The sequence below is a fragment of the Solanum lycopersicum genome, chromosome 10, assembly GCF_036512215.1.
Source record: "Solanum lycopersicum chromosome 10, SLM_r2.1".
Lineage (NCBI taxonomy): Eukaryota > Viridiplantae > Streptophyta > Magnoliopsida > Solanales > Solanaceae > Solanum > Solanum lycopersicum.
In genome coordinates this window covers 40118016-40139851 of record NC_090809.1, presented here as the reverse complement: position 1 = coordinate 40139851, position 21836 = coordinate 40118016, and the positions used below count along the sequence as shown (strand labels likewise).

At 32.6% G+C, this 21836-nt stretch overlaps 1 protein-coding gene and 1 pseudogene across 1 annotated transcript; one reads left to right on the top strand and one right to left on the bottom strand.

Moving 5' to 3' along the window:
- Window positions 1-5174: 5174 nt before the first annotated feature.
- On the bottom strand, window positions 5175-7409 carry LOC101246873 (L-type lectin-domain containing receptor kinase IX.1-like; annotated as a pseudogene).
- A 4054-nt stretch (window positions 7410-11463) lies between these two features.
- LOC138338836 (uncharacterized) lies at window positions 11464-12429 on the top strand. Its single transcript, XM_069289920.1, has 3 exons — window positions 11464-11710; window positions 11975-12194; window positions 12300-12429. The coding sequence occupies exons 1-3, from the start codon at window positions 11464-11466 to the stop codon at window positions 12427-12429; spliced, it is 597 nt and encodes a 198-aa protein (XP_069146021.1).
- Window positions 12430-21836: the final 9407 nt, after the last annotated feature.

Below are 21836 nucleotides of genomic sequence, written 5' to 3'. Positions count from 1 at the left end.
TTTTTGTGGAATCTAAGTATGTTGAGAATTCTTATAAATCTATTGAAAGGAATTAAAATCCCTTAGAATTAATTTACACCGACATTTATTATATGAAGTTAAGACCATCTCATGGTGAAAAAAAATCTCGTAATTTTTATTGACAATTGCATGACTATATATTTGCTGAATGGTAAGGGTGAAACAATAGAAAAGTCTAGATGATGTAATATTGAAGGCGAAAATCAGTGTGGAAAAAGATAAGAAGTGATAAGAATGGAGAGTATAAATCTCCTTGTGCAGAAATATGTTTGTAAAGAGGAATTAAGTATCAAACTAATGCCCTATTCACCTCAATCTAATGAAAAACTGAACGTTGAAAAAAATGATGGATGCATTATTTATAAGTTCAGATTTACCACAAAACTTGTGTGGAGGAACTATCCTTACTACAAAAGGGAACAACAAAATTTTTTGTCTTTTAGAAAGAAAGCGATTTTGTTTGTTCAGGATACAGTCTTTTCCATATGAGAAATGGAAAGGAAGGAAATCCAACTTGAAATATTTCAAAGTGTGGGGTTGGTCTAGCCAGAGTTTAAGTTTCTATTCCTAAAAAAATTAAAATCGGACCTATGACTGTGGACTGTAAAATTAGACTTAAGTAGTTTAGAGAAGGGTCTAAAAGGACTAGGAAAGGAAAAAAAGATAATGTACTTAATAAAGAGATTCAAAGGCTTAGTAAATGTCCTATGTCAAAGGACATTTACTTCCTTCGAATATGATTTCGTAATATTTTATGTATCTTCTGTAGACTCATCCTTTGGAAAAATGGTAATAATAGTGGGATTATGCAATCTTGAGCAACCATATTGGAAGTTAATTGATCTTCTTCCAGAAAATAAATATTTGGGTTCAAAGTGAATCTTTAGAAGGAAAATAACAGTTGATGGAATTGTTGAAAAATATAAAGCAAGACTTTGTGTCAAAGGCTTTAGACAAAAATAAGGTTCTGAACTTGGCGATATATATACTCGTTAGTAATTAGAATTACATCCATTCGGATGCTAAAGTTATTAGTTGTGGTATATGCCCTTCAAATTCATCAAAATGAATGTGAAAATAACTTTCTTAAGTGTATTATTGGAGGAAGAAATTTACATGAAATAACCCGAGGGTTTTGTGGTTCCTAGTAAATAAAATAAAGTGTGTGAACTTGTTAAGTCACATTATAGACTAAAACAAGCATCCAAACAAAGACATAAGAAGTTTGACCAAACCATGTTGGCAAATGAATTTGAGGATGATGAAAGTGATAAATAAGTTCACATTAAAATCATAAGGTCATTGTTTGTTTGTATATTGGTGATATGTAGATCATCAATAGAGACACTAATGACATAAATGCTACTACATGTATGCTATAAAACAAGTTTCAAATGAAAAATATTGGAGTTGATGATGCGATCATAGATATAAGAAGTTCATATAACTCCATAACATTTAGCATTTTCACAGTCTCATTGCATTGAAAAGATGCTTGACTAGTTCAAATAGTTGGATGTCAATATTGTCAAGCCTCCAATAAATGTGAACTTTGCATTTCAAAAGAGTGAAAAAAAAAGTGACTCACAATTGGACTGTGCTAGAGTATTGGAAAGTATGATGTATATCATGAAGTGTGCACGATCAGATATAGCATTTGCTATTAATAAACTGATTCGGTTTACAAGTGATCCCAATCAAACTCATTGGATGACAATAAATAGTGTTTTGGAATATTTAAAGTACTTAAAACTATGACTTGCATTATAACAATATCAAAAGGGTATAATGATGCAAATTTGATCACCGGATAAATGAATTAAAATCCACGAGTGCATATATATTTACTCTTGGTAGAGGAGCGATCTCTTGAAAATATTTCAAAAGAGGCATGTATCACTAACTCTACAATGATCTCTGAGCTAGGTGCTCTAGATAAGATCGGTGAATAAGTTGAAGGACTTCGGAATTTCTTGATAGGTATTTTTTTGGCCCAAACCACTGGCATTAGTATACATACACTTTGATAGTCAAGATGCAATAGGTAAGACTTGGAGCATGACGGATAACGAAAAGTCTCTTCATATATGACATAGATATGATATCGTTAGAAAAGTATTCTCTAGTGGAAGTATCAGAATTGGCTACGTAAAGTCAAAGGATAATGTGTCAGATCCACTTACAAAAAAAGGCCTAACTAGAGAGAAAGTTGAAAGATCATCTAAGGGAATGTATTTGCGGCTTAGTACAAGTCAGCATGGCGGTAACTCTATCTTGTAGACTGGAGATCCCAAGAGTTAGATTCAAGGAGAAAAACAAAGTTGTGAATGACGGTTCAGCATTGTCAACAAACTCAATTCATTCTCATGATGAACAGAATGCTCAGGGACAAGAATACAACATTAAGGCTTGTTAATGAGTTAATAAAGCTTAATGATTTGCTAAGTTTGGTAGAGTTGACCAAATAGTGTATCTATACGATAACACGGTTAGGAATCACTTATATGAGTGTGAAGTGTAAGTTACTTCAAAGAAGTTGATTGTCAAAAGTCCATCTCTGTATATACTCATGAAACCAGGAGGTGTTAATGGCTAAACGAACACAGCCGTAAAAACCATAAACGGTAAAGTTTAAATTTTTTGACATATGGTTGTCTAGGTATATACCAAAGCTCGACGGTTCAAAGATATCGCATCTACTGATTGATCGAGTATATCCGACATATGTTCACCGCGGAAAGTCCAAGGGGAAACCTACTTATCCAGATGCATTTAATTCTTGCTTGTAAAGTACACATACTTGTCTGTTTCTTTCTCTTGAATTCATTCCCCATTCATGCGGGAGATTGTTGGGTTTTAAAAGGTGTGAATGGAAAATAAAGAGTTGAGGCTTTTATGAAGAGTTGTGACTTTTATGCAAAGTTGTTACTTTTATGAAAAGTTGCGACTTTTATGAGAAGTTGTGATTTTTATGGAAAGTTGTGACTTTTATGAAAAATGACGACCTTTTCAAAAGATTGTGACTTTTCCAAAGGTTTGTGACCTTTCCGATAAGGCACAATAAGAATTTTTTCGCACCACCCTTTGTTTTCTATAAATTGAGGGATATTCTCTCATTTCATAAATAGAATTTATAGACTTCTTTTTCTACTACTAAAATCTAGTATTCTAAGTGTACTTTACTATCATTGAGTGGCTCGCTGATACTAGCGTTCTGGGTATCAATACACTGGTGATTGAGATCATTCTACCCTAGGAGGACATATTCCAAATCAAACCTCGGATACTAGAGGGAATAATTTTCTTAAGGGGACACTGTGCATTCAGTGGGTTTGATCTTCTTTCTATTTTTCCAGATTATGGTATGTGTTACAAATTTTAGATTTGTGAATTAATTTCATTTCTTCTATTCTTTTGTTATTCACTGGTTCATTAAACTTTGATAACTTTGTGTTTCTCTAAAGTTTATTGGAACCAGTAAAATTTTTTAGACACATATTAACAACAATTCTTATTTAAGAAAAATATTTCGTATATTTTTTCTAATTTGTTTTTTATTCTAGTTTCACTACTAGTTTTAATTTCTAGTTGTAAAAATGTTCTTAAACTTTGTTGTCAGACAAAGTTCTTCAAAGTTTTGCTCTATGTATGTTAGGAATACGAGATGAACAACAATTATCAGTTTACCTATCATTATCTCGTGTTTGCAGTCCGAGACAGAACGGATCCAGGCTACTGACACTTGTGGTAAAGCAGGAATGCTCACCCCCAGCCAGGTATCCTTTCTATTAAGTCTCTTGATGAGAAACCGAATCCAGTCACAGTTGCTGTTGTTTTTGATTCCCTATAATGTATGAAATAGTCGTTAACTTCTTATGCTGCTGCTTTTGGCCTTTTTACTTCATAATAAATCTGAAAACTATTATCACTCGAGTACTAATTGAATGTCTTGCATAATGTAATTATTACATAATGCACTGACTCGTGAGATTTTCTAATCCTGAGCAAATTTTTGAAATGCTTCCTATGAGTAGATGTAGTGTACCTTCCAACCCGTAAACTATGCAGCTATAACTTGTCTTATATGAAGCATTAAAAATTATGACTTTTCCTTAATTAAGATTAAACCCCATTCTTATCCCTTTTGGCGGTTAATGAAAATCATTTCATCTTCACTTGCTAACATTCCTTACATATTTCCTATAACAACATAGTGCTCCTAGACAGATAGTGCACGAAGAGGGTTTTCCTGTTTGTGAAGACACCAAATCTATGGAACAAATGGAAAAACACGAAGCAGCTGAGCCCAAAATAATTTCGTATGGAATGTTGCGTGTTCAAAAGTATTGTTATGGATCCAATTTGTCAAGCAAACCATAGATGAAAATCTTAACCTAGCTGTTAGGTGTGATCGATGACCGCAAGTCAAACGCCTGAAGGGAAATCTAATTTGGATGGCGAAGAATACTACTGGCATGCAGGTCAAGGAAACAACATTATATTCCTAGTAAAAGAAAAACACGGTCCTAATGAAAAACCTAAAGAAAAGGTTGAACTAGTATGAAAAGCTACTGGACCACATGAAAAGCTGAAACAAGCTAAGTGATGAATTCTGATGGTGCTACACACAATTCTAGGCTATGGTGTGGTTTTAGATGCTCTGGTGAGATTGATATGGCTGCACATCTTAATGGGAGGAAACATTTCGGGAAAGTGGTTATGTTGGAGTCCAAACTTTTACCCCTTTCTCAGAACATAGGTACTAAAGATATGAAGAGACAAATCCTCTTTACGGTCATGTAGATATCTTTCTGAACATTTGCACAACTTTATCAGAAGGTAGACAAATATTAAACTTGATATTAACCTGTTCTTTTCTCTTATTAGAGTTTTCAGATTCTAATTATAGTTACAGAATTCCACTTTTTGAATGTACTTAGTGTCATTTAATCTACTGTGCGAGGACATAAATGTTGCACGAGACAAGTTGACAAATCAAACTTCTTGTCCTGTCCAGCCTGAAATAAAGCAACTGATCATGTCTACCAACATTTTGATAAAGAATATCACATGCCCTAAGCTTTAATGAATTCGCCTTCTAATCCAAGATTGAATTTGGAATTGAGTAATTCTTGAGACATGTTCTTGAAAGCATAGCATTATTAATGTTTAATAGAACAATTAAAATTACAGAAAATGTAATCCATTCAATCCTCTTCATTAGAAGATAAACAACAAAAAGTAAGAAAGGAAAAGATGGACACTGCTAACGGAAGACAAAATTCAAGGTTATAACAGCGCAACATTGACTTGGATACAAAACTGAGGTTGAAGATGAAGATGTTTTGTTTATTGAAGAATGACTATTGTTTTTGTTTACTGAATGCTGGATTTGGGCAAGGGCGGTTTCTGTAAAGTTGGTTTCATGTTTTGATGAAACTGAAATAGTTGGAAGATGGCGTGAGAAGCTGCAATATGTGGGCACAGGCAAGTTCCGAGGGAGGGTGGGTAATGGAGCTTCAAAATTAAGCACTTGAACTGCTTACCTAATAGAAGGCCTGCAATTATTATCTGGATGAGCACACCATAAGCCAACAATTAGCAAATACTCCATCTCCTCTTCATTGAACTCTGATGATAGTTTCGGATTAGCTGCTTAAAGAAGATTTTATCATCTCATAAAGTCTCCAAACCCAATCGACAATGTTTACTTGATGCTCCTCTGCTTTAGGATCAATAGGTTTCCTTCCACAACCTATTTCTAACACGACAATACCAAAGCTATAGACGTCTGTTTCCTTGTTAGCTTTACCAGTGGTGACACATTCAGGAGCCATGTAACCCATTGTGCCTGCTAAAACTGTTGTTTCAGATCCCTTACCATGTTCAACTAGCCTAGCTAACCCAAAATCCCCAAGCTTGGCATTGTAATTAGAATCCAACATAATATTGGTAGACTTTATATCCCTATGCACCACACATTGTTCCCATTCTTCATGTAGATGTAGCAACGCTGAGGCCAAGCCTTGAGAAATCTTGAATCTTATTGGCCATTCCAAATGAATTTTTCTACTGAAAATATGGGTATCTAAGCTACTATTAGGCATAAACTCATAAACAAGTAGAAGTTCTCTTTTCTCATGGCTCCAACCAATGAGTTGCACCAAATGTTTATTGTCTTAGCCGGCTGATGATCCTGACTTCTGATACATACTCTTTTATTCCTTGCTTTGACTCCCTTGAAACCCTCTTAAAAGCAATATAAGAGTTGATTCACTGAGATATCCTTTATGAACACCTCCGAATCCACCCCGCCCAAGCATCTCTTCCTGTGAAAAATTATTTGCACATTTAACCAACTTACTGTACAAGAACTTCTTTGGTCCTGCACTTATTTGAAATTCATTAGTCATGGAACCATCAAAGACCTAATCATTTTCTCTGACCTTACTCTTTCTCCAAAAAGCAAATAATACCAAAGTACATACTGCAACCAAAACACTACCACCACAAATCAATCCAACTACAAGTCTTAACTTAGTTTTTGTTGGTGCATCCTCTGGCTTGATGTTTGATAAGGTCACCCCTGTATCTGTCATATTATCTAAAGAAGAAGTAAAATTCCAAGAATAGATTCTTTGTAATGCAAATCTCCTTCCTGCTCCATCAGTGAAGACAAAAGTGACCCATTCTGGCAAATATTCCCTCAGATCAAGATTGTAAGAAAGATTCTGCAGGACAGTGACTGATATTATTCTCTTGTGGTTGAAAACCAGTGAAGACAACAGTAAGATTTTTCGATATAGAATTATAGTTAATCCAGGCATCAGTTTTCGTGCCATTCGGAATGCTACTAAACCAAGTCACATTAACAAGAGATTGCATTGAGTTGATATCGATACCTACATGATCACCCTTTGGGTCATACGGGTTCTGATAGGTATCAAACTCTACCGCAACAAAATGATTAATCGATAAATTTAGTCGTTCATTATTACTTGTAAGGCCAAGACTTCCACCTCTTGTTGTGTTATAAGGAATGGTTGAACCTGCAGGGGCGAGGAAGAAGGCAAAACCATCACCATATTTAGTTTCTCCCTGTGAATTAATGCTAAAGGAGAAATGTGTAGTGAAATCAGTGAGATTTTGGGAGGCCTTGTCCCAGAGATGGAGTGGTTTTGAATATATAGCTCGACCAATACTAGCATTAAATCATGATTGAGGAGGTTTTTGGTGATTAGAATTGCACCATTTTCTGGAGAAGCATCTCTCTCATAGGTAACATTGTGATCATTGGGTGTAAAAGTATCAAAATTGAAGGAGAGTGAAGTGACTAAAGGGATAAGAAGGAAGTATTTGAGAGAAGATAAAGAGGCAAAAACAACCATAGTTGGACAATATGTTAATCACATTCTTAGACATGCAACTGAATATATACAATAATAAACACTTAACACTCTGTTTAGTGTTTTGCTAAAAAAAAGTATTTTTCCATATCAAAAGACCTCTTTTCTTTTTTAATTTATTTAAAAAAATGATGTTTTTTTTTATAAAGTATTTGTATTATAGTAAATGTCTATCATGTGGAGTCCTTTTTAGGATATGGTTAAGATTTCTACTAGGGGACCAATTTAGATTTCTCCTATAAATAGAGTGCTCTACATTTGTAAATTGATTCATCAAGAGAAATAACAAGTCTTCTCTTCTTTTCTCTCTAGTTTCTTCTTCTTCTATAGTTTTATAACACGTTATTAGCACGAGACTCTAATTTCTCAAAAGTGAAGGTTAGATTTGAAGAATTGATAAAGGTATTATTTATTCTTTTGTTTTTAATTTTAATGGTCAATCTTACAAAACTAGAGTTCATTGCCTTTCAATGTTCGAGCAGGAACTACCTCTCATGGGTGTTGGATGCTGAAATCCACCTTCATGCAATGGGTCTTGGAGACACCATAAAAGAAGAAAATAAGGCATCAAATCAAAACTGTGCACGAGCAATGTTATTCTTGCGTCATCATCTTGACGAGATTCTGAAATATCGAATATCTGGCAGTTAAGGATCCACTTATTTTGTGAAAAAACCTAAAAGAAAGGTTTGACCACTTGAAGATGGTCATACATCCAAAGGCATGATATGATTGGATGCATCTAAGGCTAAAATAAGTCTATACATGAGGGAAACAGTTAGTGAGATTGATATGATGGAAAAGACGTTCTCCACTTTCCATGCCTCGAATGTGCTCTTGCAGCAACAATATCGAGAGAAAGGTTTCAAAAAGTATTCTGAACTAATTTCTCATCTTCCTGTGGCCAAGCAAAATAATGATTTATTATTAAAAAATCATGAGAATCGACTTACTGGATCTGAACCACTTCCTGAAGTGAATGAGGCGCACGCCCACATGCTAGGCGTGAAAAAGGTCGCGGTCCTAATCGTGATCGTGAACATGGTCGTGAATGTGGATGTAATCGTGGTCGTGATTATGGTCAAGAACGTAATTCTATTTTTGGTATTAATCATTCATCAAATAAAAAGGAAAAAAAGGGATGAGAAACGTGAAACAAATAGGGAAGGTTGTTTTCTATGTGGTGGAAAAGGTCATCATGCACGTGAATGTCGTACTCCCAAACACTTGGTTGTTTATCAAGAATCACTAAAGACGAAAAAGAAAAATTCTGAGGCAAATTTTATCTCTGAAAATCAAATTGACATCACGCACTTGGATGTAGCATATTTCTTCGCACATCCTAAAGGAAAGATAGATCACTTAATTGGTGATGGTTCTGTGAACATGGAAGAGTGATATTTTTTTGTAGTATTTATTAATAAATTTCGTGTAATGATAGTTGTTTTCATGAGTATTAGTATTTTAAATTAGTTTAGTCATATTTTTATAGTTCATTAGCTTGTTCCTTAATTCTTAATTAAATAATATATATTTTCATTGATTTATTTATATGATTCTAATATGATAGAGTTAGTCAAATACTAAACTTTATCACGTGTTTTTATTATATTAGGTCTTTAACATGATCTAATGTTAAAAACATAAATTTTGATATTAAGTAGGATTTATCATGTGTTTATATTTTATTAGGTCTTTAATTTGATCTAATGTTAAAAACATGCAGTCTGTTATTAATTAGGATTAAATAATGATTTTATTTTATTTTCCTAACAACTCATTTTTTACTTAGAGGAAACAATAAATTAAGGCTCAATTTCTAATATTTAATTATTAATTTATTCCTTTGGATATATTATACCTTTTTGACAACACTAATATTTAATATATATTTATTTTGTGTATGTCATTTCATGTGAAGATATGGATAATTCTAAGAATATATTATCGACATATGAAGATATTTGTTTGATTGATTCTGGTACAACACATAAGATATTCAAAAATAAGAAATATTTTCTCATTTAAGTATGGGCAAAATAAATGTTACTACAATTTTTGGTAGTACTAATATGATTGAGGGTTTTAGAAGAACCATTGTAATTTTGCCAAAGGGAACTAAACTCATCATTAATAATGCTATATTTTCTCCAAAATCTAAGAGAAACTTGTTGAGTTTTAAAGATATCCGTGAAAATGGTTATCATATCCAATCAATGGATGAAATAAATCTTGAATATCTTGGTATCACCAAGAATGTCTCTAGGCAGACATGTGTTATATAAAAGTTTTTTGCTTTATCTTCTGGCTTGTACTGGACAAAATTAGTTCAATTGAGACACATTTAATAGTAAATAAGAAGTTTATTGATTTCAATACATTTGTACTTTGGCATGATCTTCTAGGACATCCTGGGTCAATAATGATGAGATGAATTATAAAAAATTCGAATGGACATCCATTCAAATACCTAAAAGTTTTTTTAAATGGTGAATTTTCTTGTACTGCTTGTTATCAAGGCAAGTTAATTGTGAGACCATCGCCAACAAAAGTTAAGATTGAGTCCCCTGCATTCTTGGAACGTATACATGGGGATAATTGTGGACCTATTCACCCACCTAGTGGGTCATTTAGATATTTTATGATTCTAATAGATGCTTCTTCTAGATGGTCTCATGTGTGACTATTGTCATCTCGTAACTTGGTATTTGTAAAATTATTGACACAAATAATAAGGTTAAGGACACACTTTCGTGATAACCAGATTAAGCCCATTCGTCTTGATAATGCTGTAGAGTTTTCATCCCAATCATCTAATGATTATTGTTTAGCAATTGGGATAAGAGTTGAACACTCCGTTGCTCATGTTTATACTCAGAATGGTCTTGCTGAGTCATTAATTAATAGCAAGACCATTGCTTATGAAAACTAAGTTGTCCATTTTTGTGTGGGGACATGCAATTTTGCATGCTGCAACACTTATTCGTCTCAGACCGACAAGTTATCATAAGGTTTCTCCATTGCAATTGGTTATGGGTCAAGAACTTAATATATCCCATCTAAGAATTTTTGGATGTGTTGTACATGTGGCTGTGGCACCACCAAACTGCACTAAGATGGGTCCTCAAAGAAGATTAGGAATATATGTTGGGTTTGATTCACCCTCCATTATTCGCTATCTTGAACCATTGACTAGAGACATGTTTACTGCTAGATTTGCAGATTGTCAGTTTGATGAGACGATTTCCGCAAAATTAGGGGGAGAGAATAGTGAAATAAAATTAGAAATTTTGTGAAAAAGTTTATCATTGTCTCATCTTGATCCATATTTTTCTACTTACGAACAAGAAGTACAAAAGATTATTTATCTGCAGAAAATTGCAAATCAAATGCCGCACGCATTTACATATTTAAAAAGGATTACTAAATCACATATTCCTGCAGAGAATGTCCCAATTCGAATCGATGTCCCTAAAGGACAAAGCACACCTAAAGCGTGGTAGACCATTGGGTTCTAAGGATCAAAATCCTAGAAAAATAAATATTATATGTCAAGATGACACTGTGAAAGAATCTCATATGGAAGTTCAAAATTTGAATAAGTATGATATTCATGAAAGAATCAATGAACTTGAAACTCAAGGAAATAATGAACTATCCATAAATTTAAGAGATGTTGAAACTAATATGAATCGATCAGAAATAGCGGTTGATTATGTCTTTGCATAATGTTGCAACAAATATCATGCAAGATAATGTGGATCATGAACCTCAATCTGTTATAGAATATCGACAACGAAACGATTGGCCAAAATAGCAAGAAGCAATTCAATCAGAATTGAATTCACTTGCCAAGTATGAAGTTTTAGGACCTATAGTTCAAACACCTAATAGTATTAAACCTGTTGGTTACAAATGGATTTTTATGCGAAAAAGAAATGAGAAAAATGAAATACAAAGGTATAAAGCATGCCTTGTGGCACAAGGATTTTCTCAAAGGTGTGGCGTCGATTATGAAGAGACATACTCATCCGTTATGGATGCAATAACATTGCGTTATCTCATTAATTTCATAGTCCATGAGCAACTTGAAATGCATTTGATGGATGTGGTTACAACCTACCTTTATGGATCACTTGATAATGAGATATACATGAAAATTCCTGAAGGATTTGCGATACCTAAATCATGTAATTCAAAATCTCGAGAAATGTATTCAATTAAATTGCAAAGATCATTATATGGTTTGAAGCAATCTGGGCGCATGTGGTATAACCGTCTTAGTGAGTATTTAATTAAGGAAGATTATACAAATTATGCAATTTGACCATGTGTCTTTATAAAGAAAACAATATCAAAATTTGTTGTACTTGCTGTTTATGTTGATGACATAAATCTTATAAGAACTCCAATAGAGCTTCAAAAGGCAATTGATTATTTTAAGAACAACTTTGAGATGAAATATCTGAGAAGGATAAAATTATGTCTTTATTTGCAAATTGAGCATTTGATAAATGGTATTTTTGTTCATCAATCTTCCTACACAGAAAAAATGTTAAAAAGATTCTGTATGGATGAAGCTCATCCATCAAGTACTCCTATGGTTGTTCGTTCACTTGATGTGAATAAGGATCCATTCCGACCTCAAGAAAAGGATGAAGAAATTCTTGGTTCTGAAGTACCATATCTTAGTGCAGTTGATGCACTAATGTATCTTTCTAATACTACAAGGCCTGATATACCTTTTGTTGTTAACTTGTTAGCAAGGTATAGTTCTGCTCCTACTAGGAGATATTGGAATGGGATCAAACACATTTTGTGATATCTTAAAGGGATAACTGATATTGACTTATTTTATTTTAATAATTGTAGCTCAAATCTTATTGATTATGCTGATGCAGGATATTTATTTGATCCACACAAAGCTCGATCCCAAACAAGCTATGTGTTTATATGTGGGGGGACTGCATATCTTGGAGATCTACAAAGCAGTCCATCGTAGCCACTTCATCTAATCATGCTAAAATAATAATTATTCATGAAGCAAGTAGAGAATGTGTGTGGTTAAGGTCTATGATGCATCTCATTCGAGTTGGAATGTGATAATACCCACCACTTTATATGAAGATAATGTAGCATGTATATAACAACTTACCATAAACGGAGATAGAACAAAGCACATTTCACCAAAGCTTTTCTATACACATGAACTTCAAAAGAATGGTGATATAAATGTGCAACAGATTCGTTCAAGTGACAATGTGGCTGATCTATTCACCAAGTCTCTACAAACTCGAACTTTCAAAAAGATGGTGCACAAGCTTGGAATGCGAAGATTCAAGTCTCTGGATTGATGTTCTCATTAGGGGGAGTTAATACGCGTTGTACTCTTTTTCCCTTACGACGTTTTGTACCACTGGGTTTTCCTTGTAAGGTTTTTAATGAGGCAACCTAGATGCGTATTAATAGATATGTGTACTCTTTTCCTTTACTAAAGTTTTTCTTTTCTTAAAGTTCTTTTTAGTAAGGTTTTTGACGAGACACATCATCTATGAATTAGACATTCAGGGGGAGTTTTATAAAGTATTTGTATTATAGTGAATGTCTATCATGTGGAGTCCTTTTTAGGATATGGTTAAGAGTCCTACTTGGGGACCAAGTTAGATTTCTCCTATAAATAGAGTGTTCCTCTTCATTGTAAATTGATTCATGAAGAGAAATAACAATTCTTCTGTTATTTTCTCTCTAGTTTCTTCTTCTTATTCTATAGTTTTATAACACTTTTTCTTTTTTTGGTAATATTTTAATTTGAATTTTTCACATGGCATGTTTAAGGGCACAAGATCAAAAGACAATTTTGTACATTTGAACAAACATTAATTTAAAATCACAAGATTCAAAAGTCATATTATATTCTTAAACTCCGTGTCAAGTAAAACCACGTTACTCTTTGTGAAACGGAGGGAGTAATTTTTTAGTTAGCAACAAGTTTTAAAAAGAAAGAAAAAGTTTTGAAACTTGTGCTTTAAAATAAGTCATACATGTTTGTGTGACTATAAATTATTTCATTGCTAGTAAAATTAATATTTTATAGTTAAATTATTATTGAATAGAGAAGTGTGTTATTTTTTTTATATATATAAACTAGAAAGAAAAAGCAGTTAATTATATAATTTGGGAGAGAGGATGTATATATATATATATATGGAGAACATTTTCTAATCTTCGTAGAGAGCAGTCTAAAGTTGACCCAACTTTCCACAGACTAGTTAGATGGGAAGGAAGCATCTGGTCACATTCCAAAACCTTCACGGGTTCAGAATTCTTTCTTGAGAGCAGTCTAAAGTCTTGGTCAACTTATAGTTTTTTTTTTGATTTTTTATTTTTGTATTTGATATTTATAATAAATTTGAATTCGAGTTAAAAGGTTTATATTAGAGAGCAAAATGAAGTGCCTTCTAAGACGTTTCAAACTCGATGAAAAAATACTTGTCAATTTATTACGATCCGTAATGTTCGATATTTACATAAAGCTATTGAGAGAGAGTTTCATGCGCACATATTACTTTGCATTGATACAAATCCCCCACCCCACCCCCTACTTTATACACTTCATATCATGTTGGAGTATTATTTTTTATTTTTTAAGAGATGTGCATAATTTACCAATTATTGCATGGAAGTCCTCCTTTCATTGTCAATATGATCGCAGACATAATGATGTATAGTGTGGTGTGGACTATATTTGAAAATGCACAATAGTAGGAGTATTTTAGATTATAATCAAAATTTTAGAGACACATATTTATTAGATTAAGATTTTATTATCTTTTTGAATATATATTTTTTTGTAATTTTGTGCACCTTTTTGACCAATGTGGCATTCAAATCTATCTCATGTGCCTCAATTTTGTGGAGTAACGGAATGTGCCACGTAAGATAAAAGATATATAAAATTACAAAATAAATAAGTTCAGAAGTAATAAAACCTTATTTTAATTAAAGTGTCTCTCTGAAATTGTAATCATAGTCTAAAAGGCTACTTATATATTTTTCCTTTTGAAAAATACTTTTATTAAAATAATTACTTGTTAGAAGAGTATTTTTGGGGAAAAAATAAACTATTTGTATTCACTAGTTCAGTTGAGAAGTATTTTTATAAGCAAATTGTGTTTAATAAATTGTTCTAAAAAGTGCTTATAAATATTAAATTATGAAAAATGACAAGTACATTGCGTGTTTATTATTAAGATTATCTTACAAGAGAAATTATTTTTAATGATTTATGAAGGACTTTAATTAAATTTTAATGTTATTTAATCAAAATTTAAAAAGTGCATGTGTAATTTTTTATCAATATTATTACAATTACTATACACTATATATACTATATAGAAGTGTCTTAGAGCAAGCACTTTTTGGTCGACATGCTTGTTTGCTGACCAAGGGGTAATGTTGGTATATATTATACATTAAAAGCGTTGATTGACTTGTATCGAAAGCTGCTATGATTGTATTATTTAATTGTTGGACAAAAATACCAATGCATGTATATTTATTTATTTGTCTTATGAAAAAGGTACTAATTTTTGACTTTGTAGACTCCATCACAAATATAGATCTTTTTTACATGCGCGTCATTTTTTGTAATGCTGAAAGTAAGCTTCTACTCGGATTTCTATGACACGCGCTTAACTAGCGGCGGTTTCACAAAAAAATGGGCCTCTTGATTTTTAATTGATGGATTTTGTACTTTTTTTTGGTTTTTAAATGCATTTTTAGATAAATTGAGGTGCAACTAATCAAACTAAATAGTGTTACAAATTCATTTTATTGTGTGGATATTTATCTTAATCCATTCTAACGTAATGTATCTATTAATTGTATTAATTAAATATGATTTAACTTATTTGTTAAATGTTGTAAAGGATGGTTTGAATGTCCTACAAAAGGATAGTTTTTCACCCCTGTGAAATACACTTGAGGAGAATAACAAAGCTCTCAATCTTTATACTTGTCATCGCCATTTGTCTTAACTTATTTTTTGTGTATTCTTGTATTTTCCTCTCGTTTTACAACACGTTATCAACACGAGTCTCTAACTAATTAATGCCTACTTAATTCGAAATTAACTTTTTTCCTACACGTTAATCATTTTTCTTTCCGAGTTAGATATACATTTATATGTTTATAACATATCTAACAGGACTTGCATAAACCTTTGATCCGTATTTTTATTACTGCATATATAACTTGCTTTAAGTATTATTGTAATACTTTATTAGGCATAATAATCAATACGTTTCAAGTTTATATTGTTGTGTTATTTATGCTACTAATTTATGACTCTAAATTTAATAGTAAGCAATGTGATAGCACGATAGTTAAAATACATGTAAGTAATTTCTTGTTATACGTTTTATGTGTCATAAAGAATATAACATTTTATTAAATACAACTTGAAATTGTTAGTAAACTTTGATATTAGTTTAAACTAGTAATAAATACTTAAAACAAGTAGGAAATACATTTAACTCTTATTGTTTCAATGCTTTATGAGTTTATATTTTTAATCTAACATTAATGTTCATGCATATAATGTATTTTATACTGACCATTTACTTTATTATTTAAAGTATTAATTTGTCATTTATAATAAACAAATCAACATCATAATATTAACTCAAAATTATTTTATGATAGTTTTAAACATGTCGAATTTGTCAAAATTTGAATTTGTGGTACTTGACATTTCTGGAAAAAATTATTTGTCATGGCTACTTGATGCTGAAATTCACCTTACTGCTAAGGGTCTTGATGATAGTATAATTGAAGGAAATACGACATCAAGTCAGGATAAAGCGAAAGCTATGATTTTCCAACGTCATCATCTTGATGAAAGCCTGAAGGTTGAATACCTAATGGTGAAAGATCCACTTGAATTGTGGATAGGTTTGAAAGGGAGGTATGACCACCTCAAGGCAACTGTATCTCCAAGGGCTCATTATGAGTGGATGCACTTACGATTTCAAGATTATAAAATCGTAATTGAGTATAATTATGTTGTATTTAGGATAACTTCCCAGTTGAAATTATGTGGAGAAATAATGAAATATGAGGACGTGTTTGAAAAGACACTAGCTACATTCCATGCCTCTAATATGATATTATAGCAACAATATCGTCAAAAAGATCTTCATAAATAGTCTAAACTGATCTCATGTCTTATGGTGGCTGGGCAACATAATGACCTTCTAATGAAAAATCACGAAGCCCGTCCCGCTGGAAGTGCTCCATTACCGGACGCACACACAGTTGAAGCACATGGTCAGTCTGAAATAAGATAAAATAATTGAGGCCATGACAATGTGCAAGGGAGTAACAAAGGCAAAAGACGATATAATAATCGTCGAGGTGGTGGTCATAACAAAAGGGAGAACGATATAGGTTCTGAAAATGATCCTTCTAAAGGAAAGGGTGATCATTGTCATCGTTGTGGCCTTAAAGGTCACTGGAAAAATGAATGTCGGGCACCTGAGCATTTTGTCAGATTGTATCAAAATTCCTTTAAAAGGAAAGGAAATAAAGGTGGCGCCTCCTCTTCTAAAGCTCGAGCAGAGTCACATTTGACTATCAAAGATGATGTTTAGGAAGGATCTTCTCAAAAATATAATGAGAATATTGAGGCAAACTTAGCATTGAAAGATAATGCTTTTGATGGGCTCGATGATATTACTCATCTGGAAGTTGAGGACTTCATTGGAGATCACAACTGAGATTGATAATTGATCTAGGAGATGAATAATGTTTTTATGTAATTTTGATGTCTTAATTAAAGTTTATGTACTTAAGATTTATTTTGTTAAATTTCGTACTTCTTATAATGTATTTTCATTCTTATGAAGATAAATAAAATTTTTCAGTCTTCAGTTGGATCCAAGATGAGTAGTGGAGATATGTGTTTTCTGGACAGTGCCACAAGTCATACGATACTAAGAGAAAAGAATATTTCTCTTCTTTGGTCATGAAAAAGGCATATGTTAATACAATATCCGATTGTACAAAATTGATTGAGGACTCTGGAAGAGCAACCTTATTACTACATGGAGGAACATTAATTGTAATTGAAAATGCATTGTATTGTAGTAAGTCTCATAGAAACTTGTTAAGTTTCAAGGTTATTCACCAAAATTGCTATCATGTTGAGACTGTGAATGAAGGAAAGATGGAATACCTTTATATAACTACAATAAATGCAGATAAGCAAACTGTTCATGAAAAATTGTCAGCATTTTCTTCTAGGTTGTACCATACAAATATTGGTATAGTTGAATTACATGTCGTAGTATACAAAAGGTTTACTGATTCTAATTATCATTTGGCATGACCTGTTGGTCATCCCGGTTATAATATGATCCGCAAAGTAATTAAGAATTCACATGTGCATACTTTGAAGAACGAAAATGTTCTTCAATCAAAGAAATTTGCGTTGGGGTAGAATCCCCTGCATTTTTGGAATGGATACAGGGTGATATATGTGGACCTATTCACCTTGCATGTGGACAATTTAAATATTATTATTGTCTTGATAGATGCATCTACAAGATGATCTCATGTGTGCTTATTATCAACTCGCAATATATGACTTTTGCGAGGTTGTTGGCTAAATAATAAGGTTAAAAGTAAAATTTTTAGATTATGTAATAAAAATAATTCGTCTTGATAATGCTGGTGATTTTACATCTCAGGCATTTAATGATTATTTTTTATCAACTGAAAAAATAGTTGAACATCCTGTTGCACATGTGCATACTCAAAATGGTTTAGTAGAGTTATAAATTAAACGTCTTCAATTGATAGCTAGACCTGTGTTGATGAGAACAAAGTTGCCTGTTTTGATTTGGGGGCATGCTATTTTGCATGCAGAAGCACTTGTGCGCATAAGACCAACCAGTTATCATAACATCTCCCATTTACAATTGGTTTTTGGTCAGGAGCCAAATATTTTCCATCTTAGAATCTTTGGTTGTGTAGTATATGTTCCAATTTCTTCACCACAATGCACAAAGATGGGTCCTCAAAAAAGATTGGGATATATGTTGGGTAAAAATCTCGTTCTATTATAAAATATTTGGAACCTAGAACTGGAGATTTATTTACGGCAAGGTTTGCTGATTGTCATTTTGATGAATTAGTATACCCAACAGTAGGAGGAGAACCAAAAAGCAGTTGGGAAATGAGATAGACTGGAATTCACTTTCACAGTTTCATTTAGATCCTCGAACAAATCAATGTGAGCAAGAATTTCAAAAGATAATTTATATGCAAAATATTGCAAATCAACTGCCGAATGCATTTACTAACCTTTCACGGATTACTAAATCATACATCCTAGCCGCTAATGCTCAAGTTCGAGTTGATGTCCCTATAGGACAAAATGTTAAGGTTAATGAGTCTGGACAACGCTTAAAACGTGGTAGAGCAATTGGTTCCAAGGATAAAAATCCTCGAAAAAAAAGAATAAATGATCAAGATGATCATAATATAGAGTCAATTGCTCATGAAGAGCTCCGAGACATAATAAATAATAACATCACAAAGTAGGTCCATGTACCTGAAAATAATGAGAATGAGTAAATCTCTATAAATTATTTCTCGATGAGAAAAAAGTGAAATCAAAATACTATTGTGGTGGATAATACTTTTGCCTATAATGTTGTAGTTGAAATAATGCAACAAGGTGAGGATTTGGAATCAAGATTTGTCAACAAGTGTAGACAGAGAAATGATTGGCCAAAATGGAAGGAAGCAATTCAAACAGAATTGGCTTCGCTTGAAAAACGTGAAGTTTTTGGACCAATAGTCCGAACACCTGAAGTTCTCATGCCAGTAGCGCACAAATGAGTTTTTGTGCAAAAACGCAATGAAAATAATAAAGTCATAAGATATAAAGCATGACTTGTTGCACAAGGATTTTCGAAAAGGCCTAGCATTGATTATGAGGAGACGTATTCTCCTTTGGTAGATGCAATTATCTTCAGGTATCTAATAAATATGACAGTTCATAAAAAGTTTGAAATGCATCTAATGGATGTTGTCACGACCTATTTATATGGCTCACTAGACCACAATATTTTTTATGAAAATCCTTGAAGTTCTCGAAGTGCCTGAAGCATATAAAAATTCAAAAGAAAGTTGTTCAATAAAACTTCAAAAATCCTTGTATGAATTAAAACAATCAAGGAAAATGTGGTATAATCGTCTTAGCGAATATTTGCTAAATGAATGGTACAAGAATGACCCAATTTGTCCTTGTATTTTTATACGAAGGTTAAAATCTGATTTTGTAATAATATCTGTTTATGTTGATGACTTGAATATCATTGAAACTCCTAAAGAGCTTTCAAAAGTCGTTGAGTGTTTGAAGAAAGAATTTAAAATGAAAGATCTTGGTAAGACAAAATTGTCTTGCCTTCAGATTGAATATTTGACAAATGGGATATTTATTCATCAATCAACATATACTGAAAAGGTTTTACAGAGATTTTACATGGATAAATCTCACCCATTGAGTACCCCAATGGTTGTAAGATCTCTTCATATAAATAAAGATCCATTCCGACCTCAAGAAAAGGAGGATGAGGTCCTTGGTGATGAAACATCATATCTTAGTGGTATTGGGGCACTAATATACCTTACCAACAATACCCAACCATATATTTATTTCGCAGCAAGTTTATTGGCGAGATTCAGCTTATGTCCAACAAGAAGACATTGGAAAGGTATTAAACATATATTCAGATATCTTCAAGGAACAATTGATAAGGGATTATTGTATTCTAATTTATCCAAGTAAGAATTGATCAGTTATGCAGATGCAGGGTATTTTTCTGATCTGCATAAAGCCCGAACTTAGACAGACTATTTATTCACCTATGGAGGTACAGTTGTATCGTAGCGTTCGATGAAGCAAACAGTAGTTGCTACTTCTTCAAATCATGCAGAGATAATAGTCATTCATGAAGCTAGTCGAGAGTATGTATGGTTGAGATCAATGACTTAACACATTCTACAATCATGTGGTCTTTCTGTGCAAACAAAGACTCCAACAATATTGTATGAAGATAATGTTGCTTGCATAGCAAAACTATAGGGAGGATATATCAAAAGAGATCGAACAAAACATATTTTACCTAAGTTCTTTTTCACACATGATCTTTAATAAACTGGTGAGATAAATGTTTAATAGATTCGTTTGAGTGATAATCTTGCAGATTTATTCACTAAGACATTGTCAACGTCAATATTTGAGAATCTAAGATATAAGATTGGGATGCGTCATCTCCAAGATATAAAATAAGTTCTTCATCAAGGGGAGTAAATACGTGTTGTACACTTTTTCCCTTAGCCATGTTTTTGTCCTTTTGGATTTTTCTGGTAAGGTTATAAATGAGTCAACATTCAAGACGTATTAGAAGATGTGTGTACTCTTTTTTCTTCACTAGGCTTTTTGCCACGAAATTTTTAATAGTAAGATTTTAACGAGGCACATTATCTATAAACATTCAAGGGGGAGTGTTACGAATCCACTTCATTGTGTGGATGTTTATCTTAATCTATTCTTACATAATGTATCTATTAATTGTATTAATTAAATATATTCTAAAGTATTTGTCAAATATTGTAAAGGATGGTTTGAATGTCCTATAAAAGGGTAGTCTTTCCCCCTTGTGAAATACACTTCAGAAGAATAACAAAGCTCTCAATCTTATACTTGTCATCGTCATTTATCTTACTTTATTGTTTGTGTATTCTTATATTTTTCTCTCATTTTACAACAAATAATTATTTTTTTTATTTTGTACATTGATTTAAAAAATTTACAACCAATCAAATTTTAAACTACTAATAAGGAATAACAAATTGTTCAAGAAATAAGTTTACCCCTTATGAAATCAATTACTAAACTTACTTATTTAAACATAAAAACTCATAGTTATCACCATGAAAATTATAACCCACCACCAACTTTATCTCTTCACTACCACCAAATTCAATATCTACTATCAATTTTGTTTTTTGTTCACTCAAAATTATCCAAATAAATTTCATAAAACATGGTCCAAAATCTCCATCGAAAAAACTACCTAAATTTTGAACTCTAGTTCGAAAAGAATTTAAAATTGATCATTTTTTCAGGTTGAATTTGGGTTAAGATAAAGGTTGACTGAAGTGAGAAGGAGGAGGGTGTTATTGATCGAGAATTGAAGCGGCATGGAGGTTGGGTTGGGTAGGGGTGAGATGTCATATTGGGGAGGGGAGGGGGTTGGCAGGAGTGGGGGGTGCGGAATGGGGTAGGAGTAGGATAATTGAGGAAGGGATGGTAATTAAATCATTTATTTAAGATTG

Excerpts from the sequence above, each read along its gene's own strand:
- LOC138338836 (XM_069289920.1), top strand. The coding sequence starts at position 11,464 with ATGGATGCAATAACATTGCGTTATCTCATTAATTTCATAGTCCATGAG. Across the intron at positions 11,711-11,974 it reads CATGTGGTATAACCGTCTTA|AAAAAATGTTAAAAAGATTC; the intron begins GTGAGTATTTAA and ends CTTCCTACACAG. Across the intron at positions 12,195-12,299 it reads GTTGTTAACTTGTTAGCAAG|CTCAAATCTTATTGATTATG; the intron begins GTATAGTTCTGC and ends TAATAATTGTAG.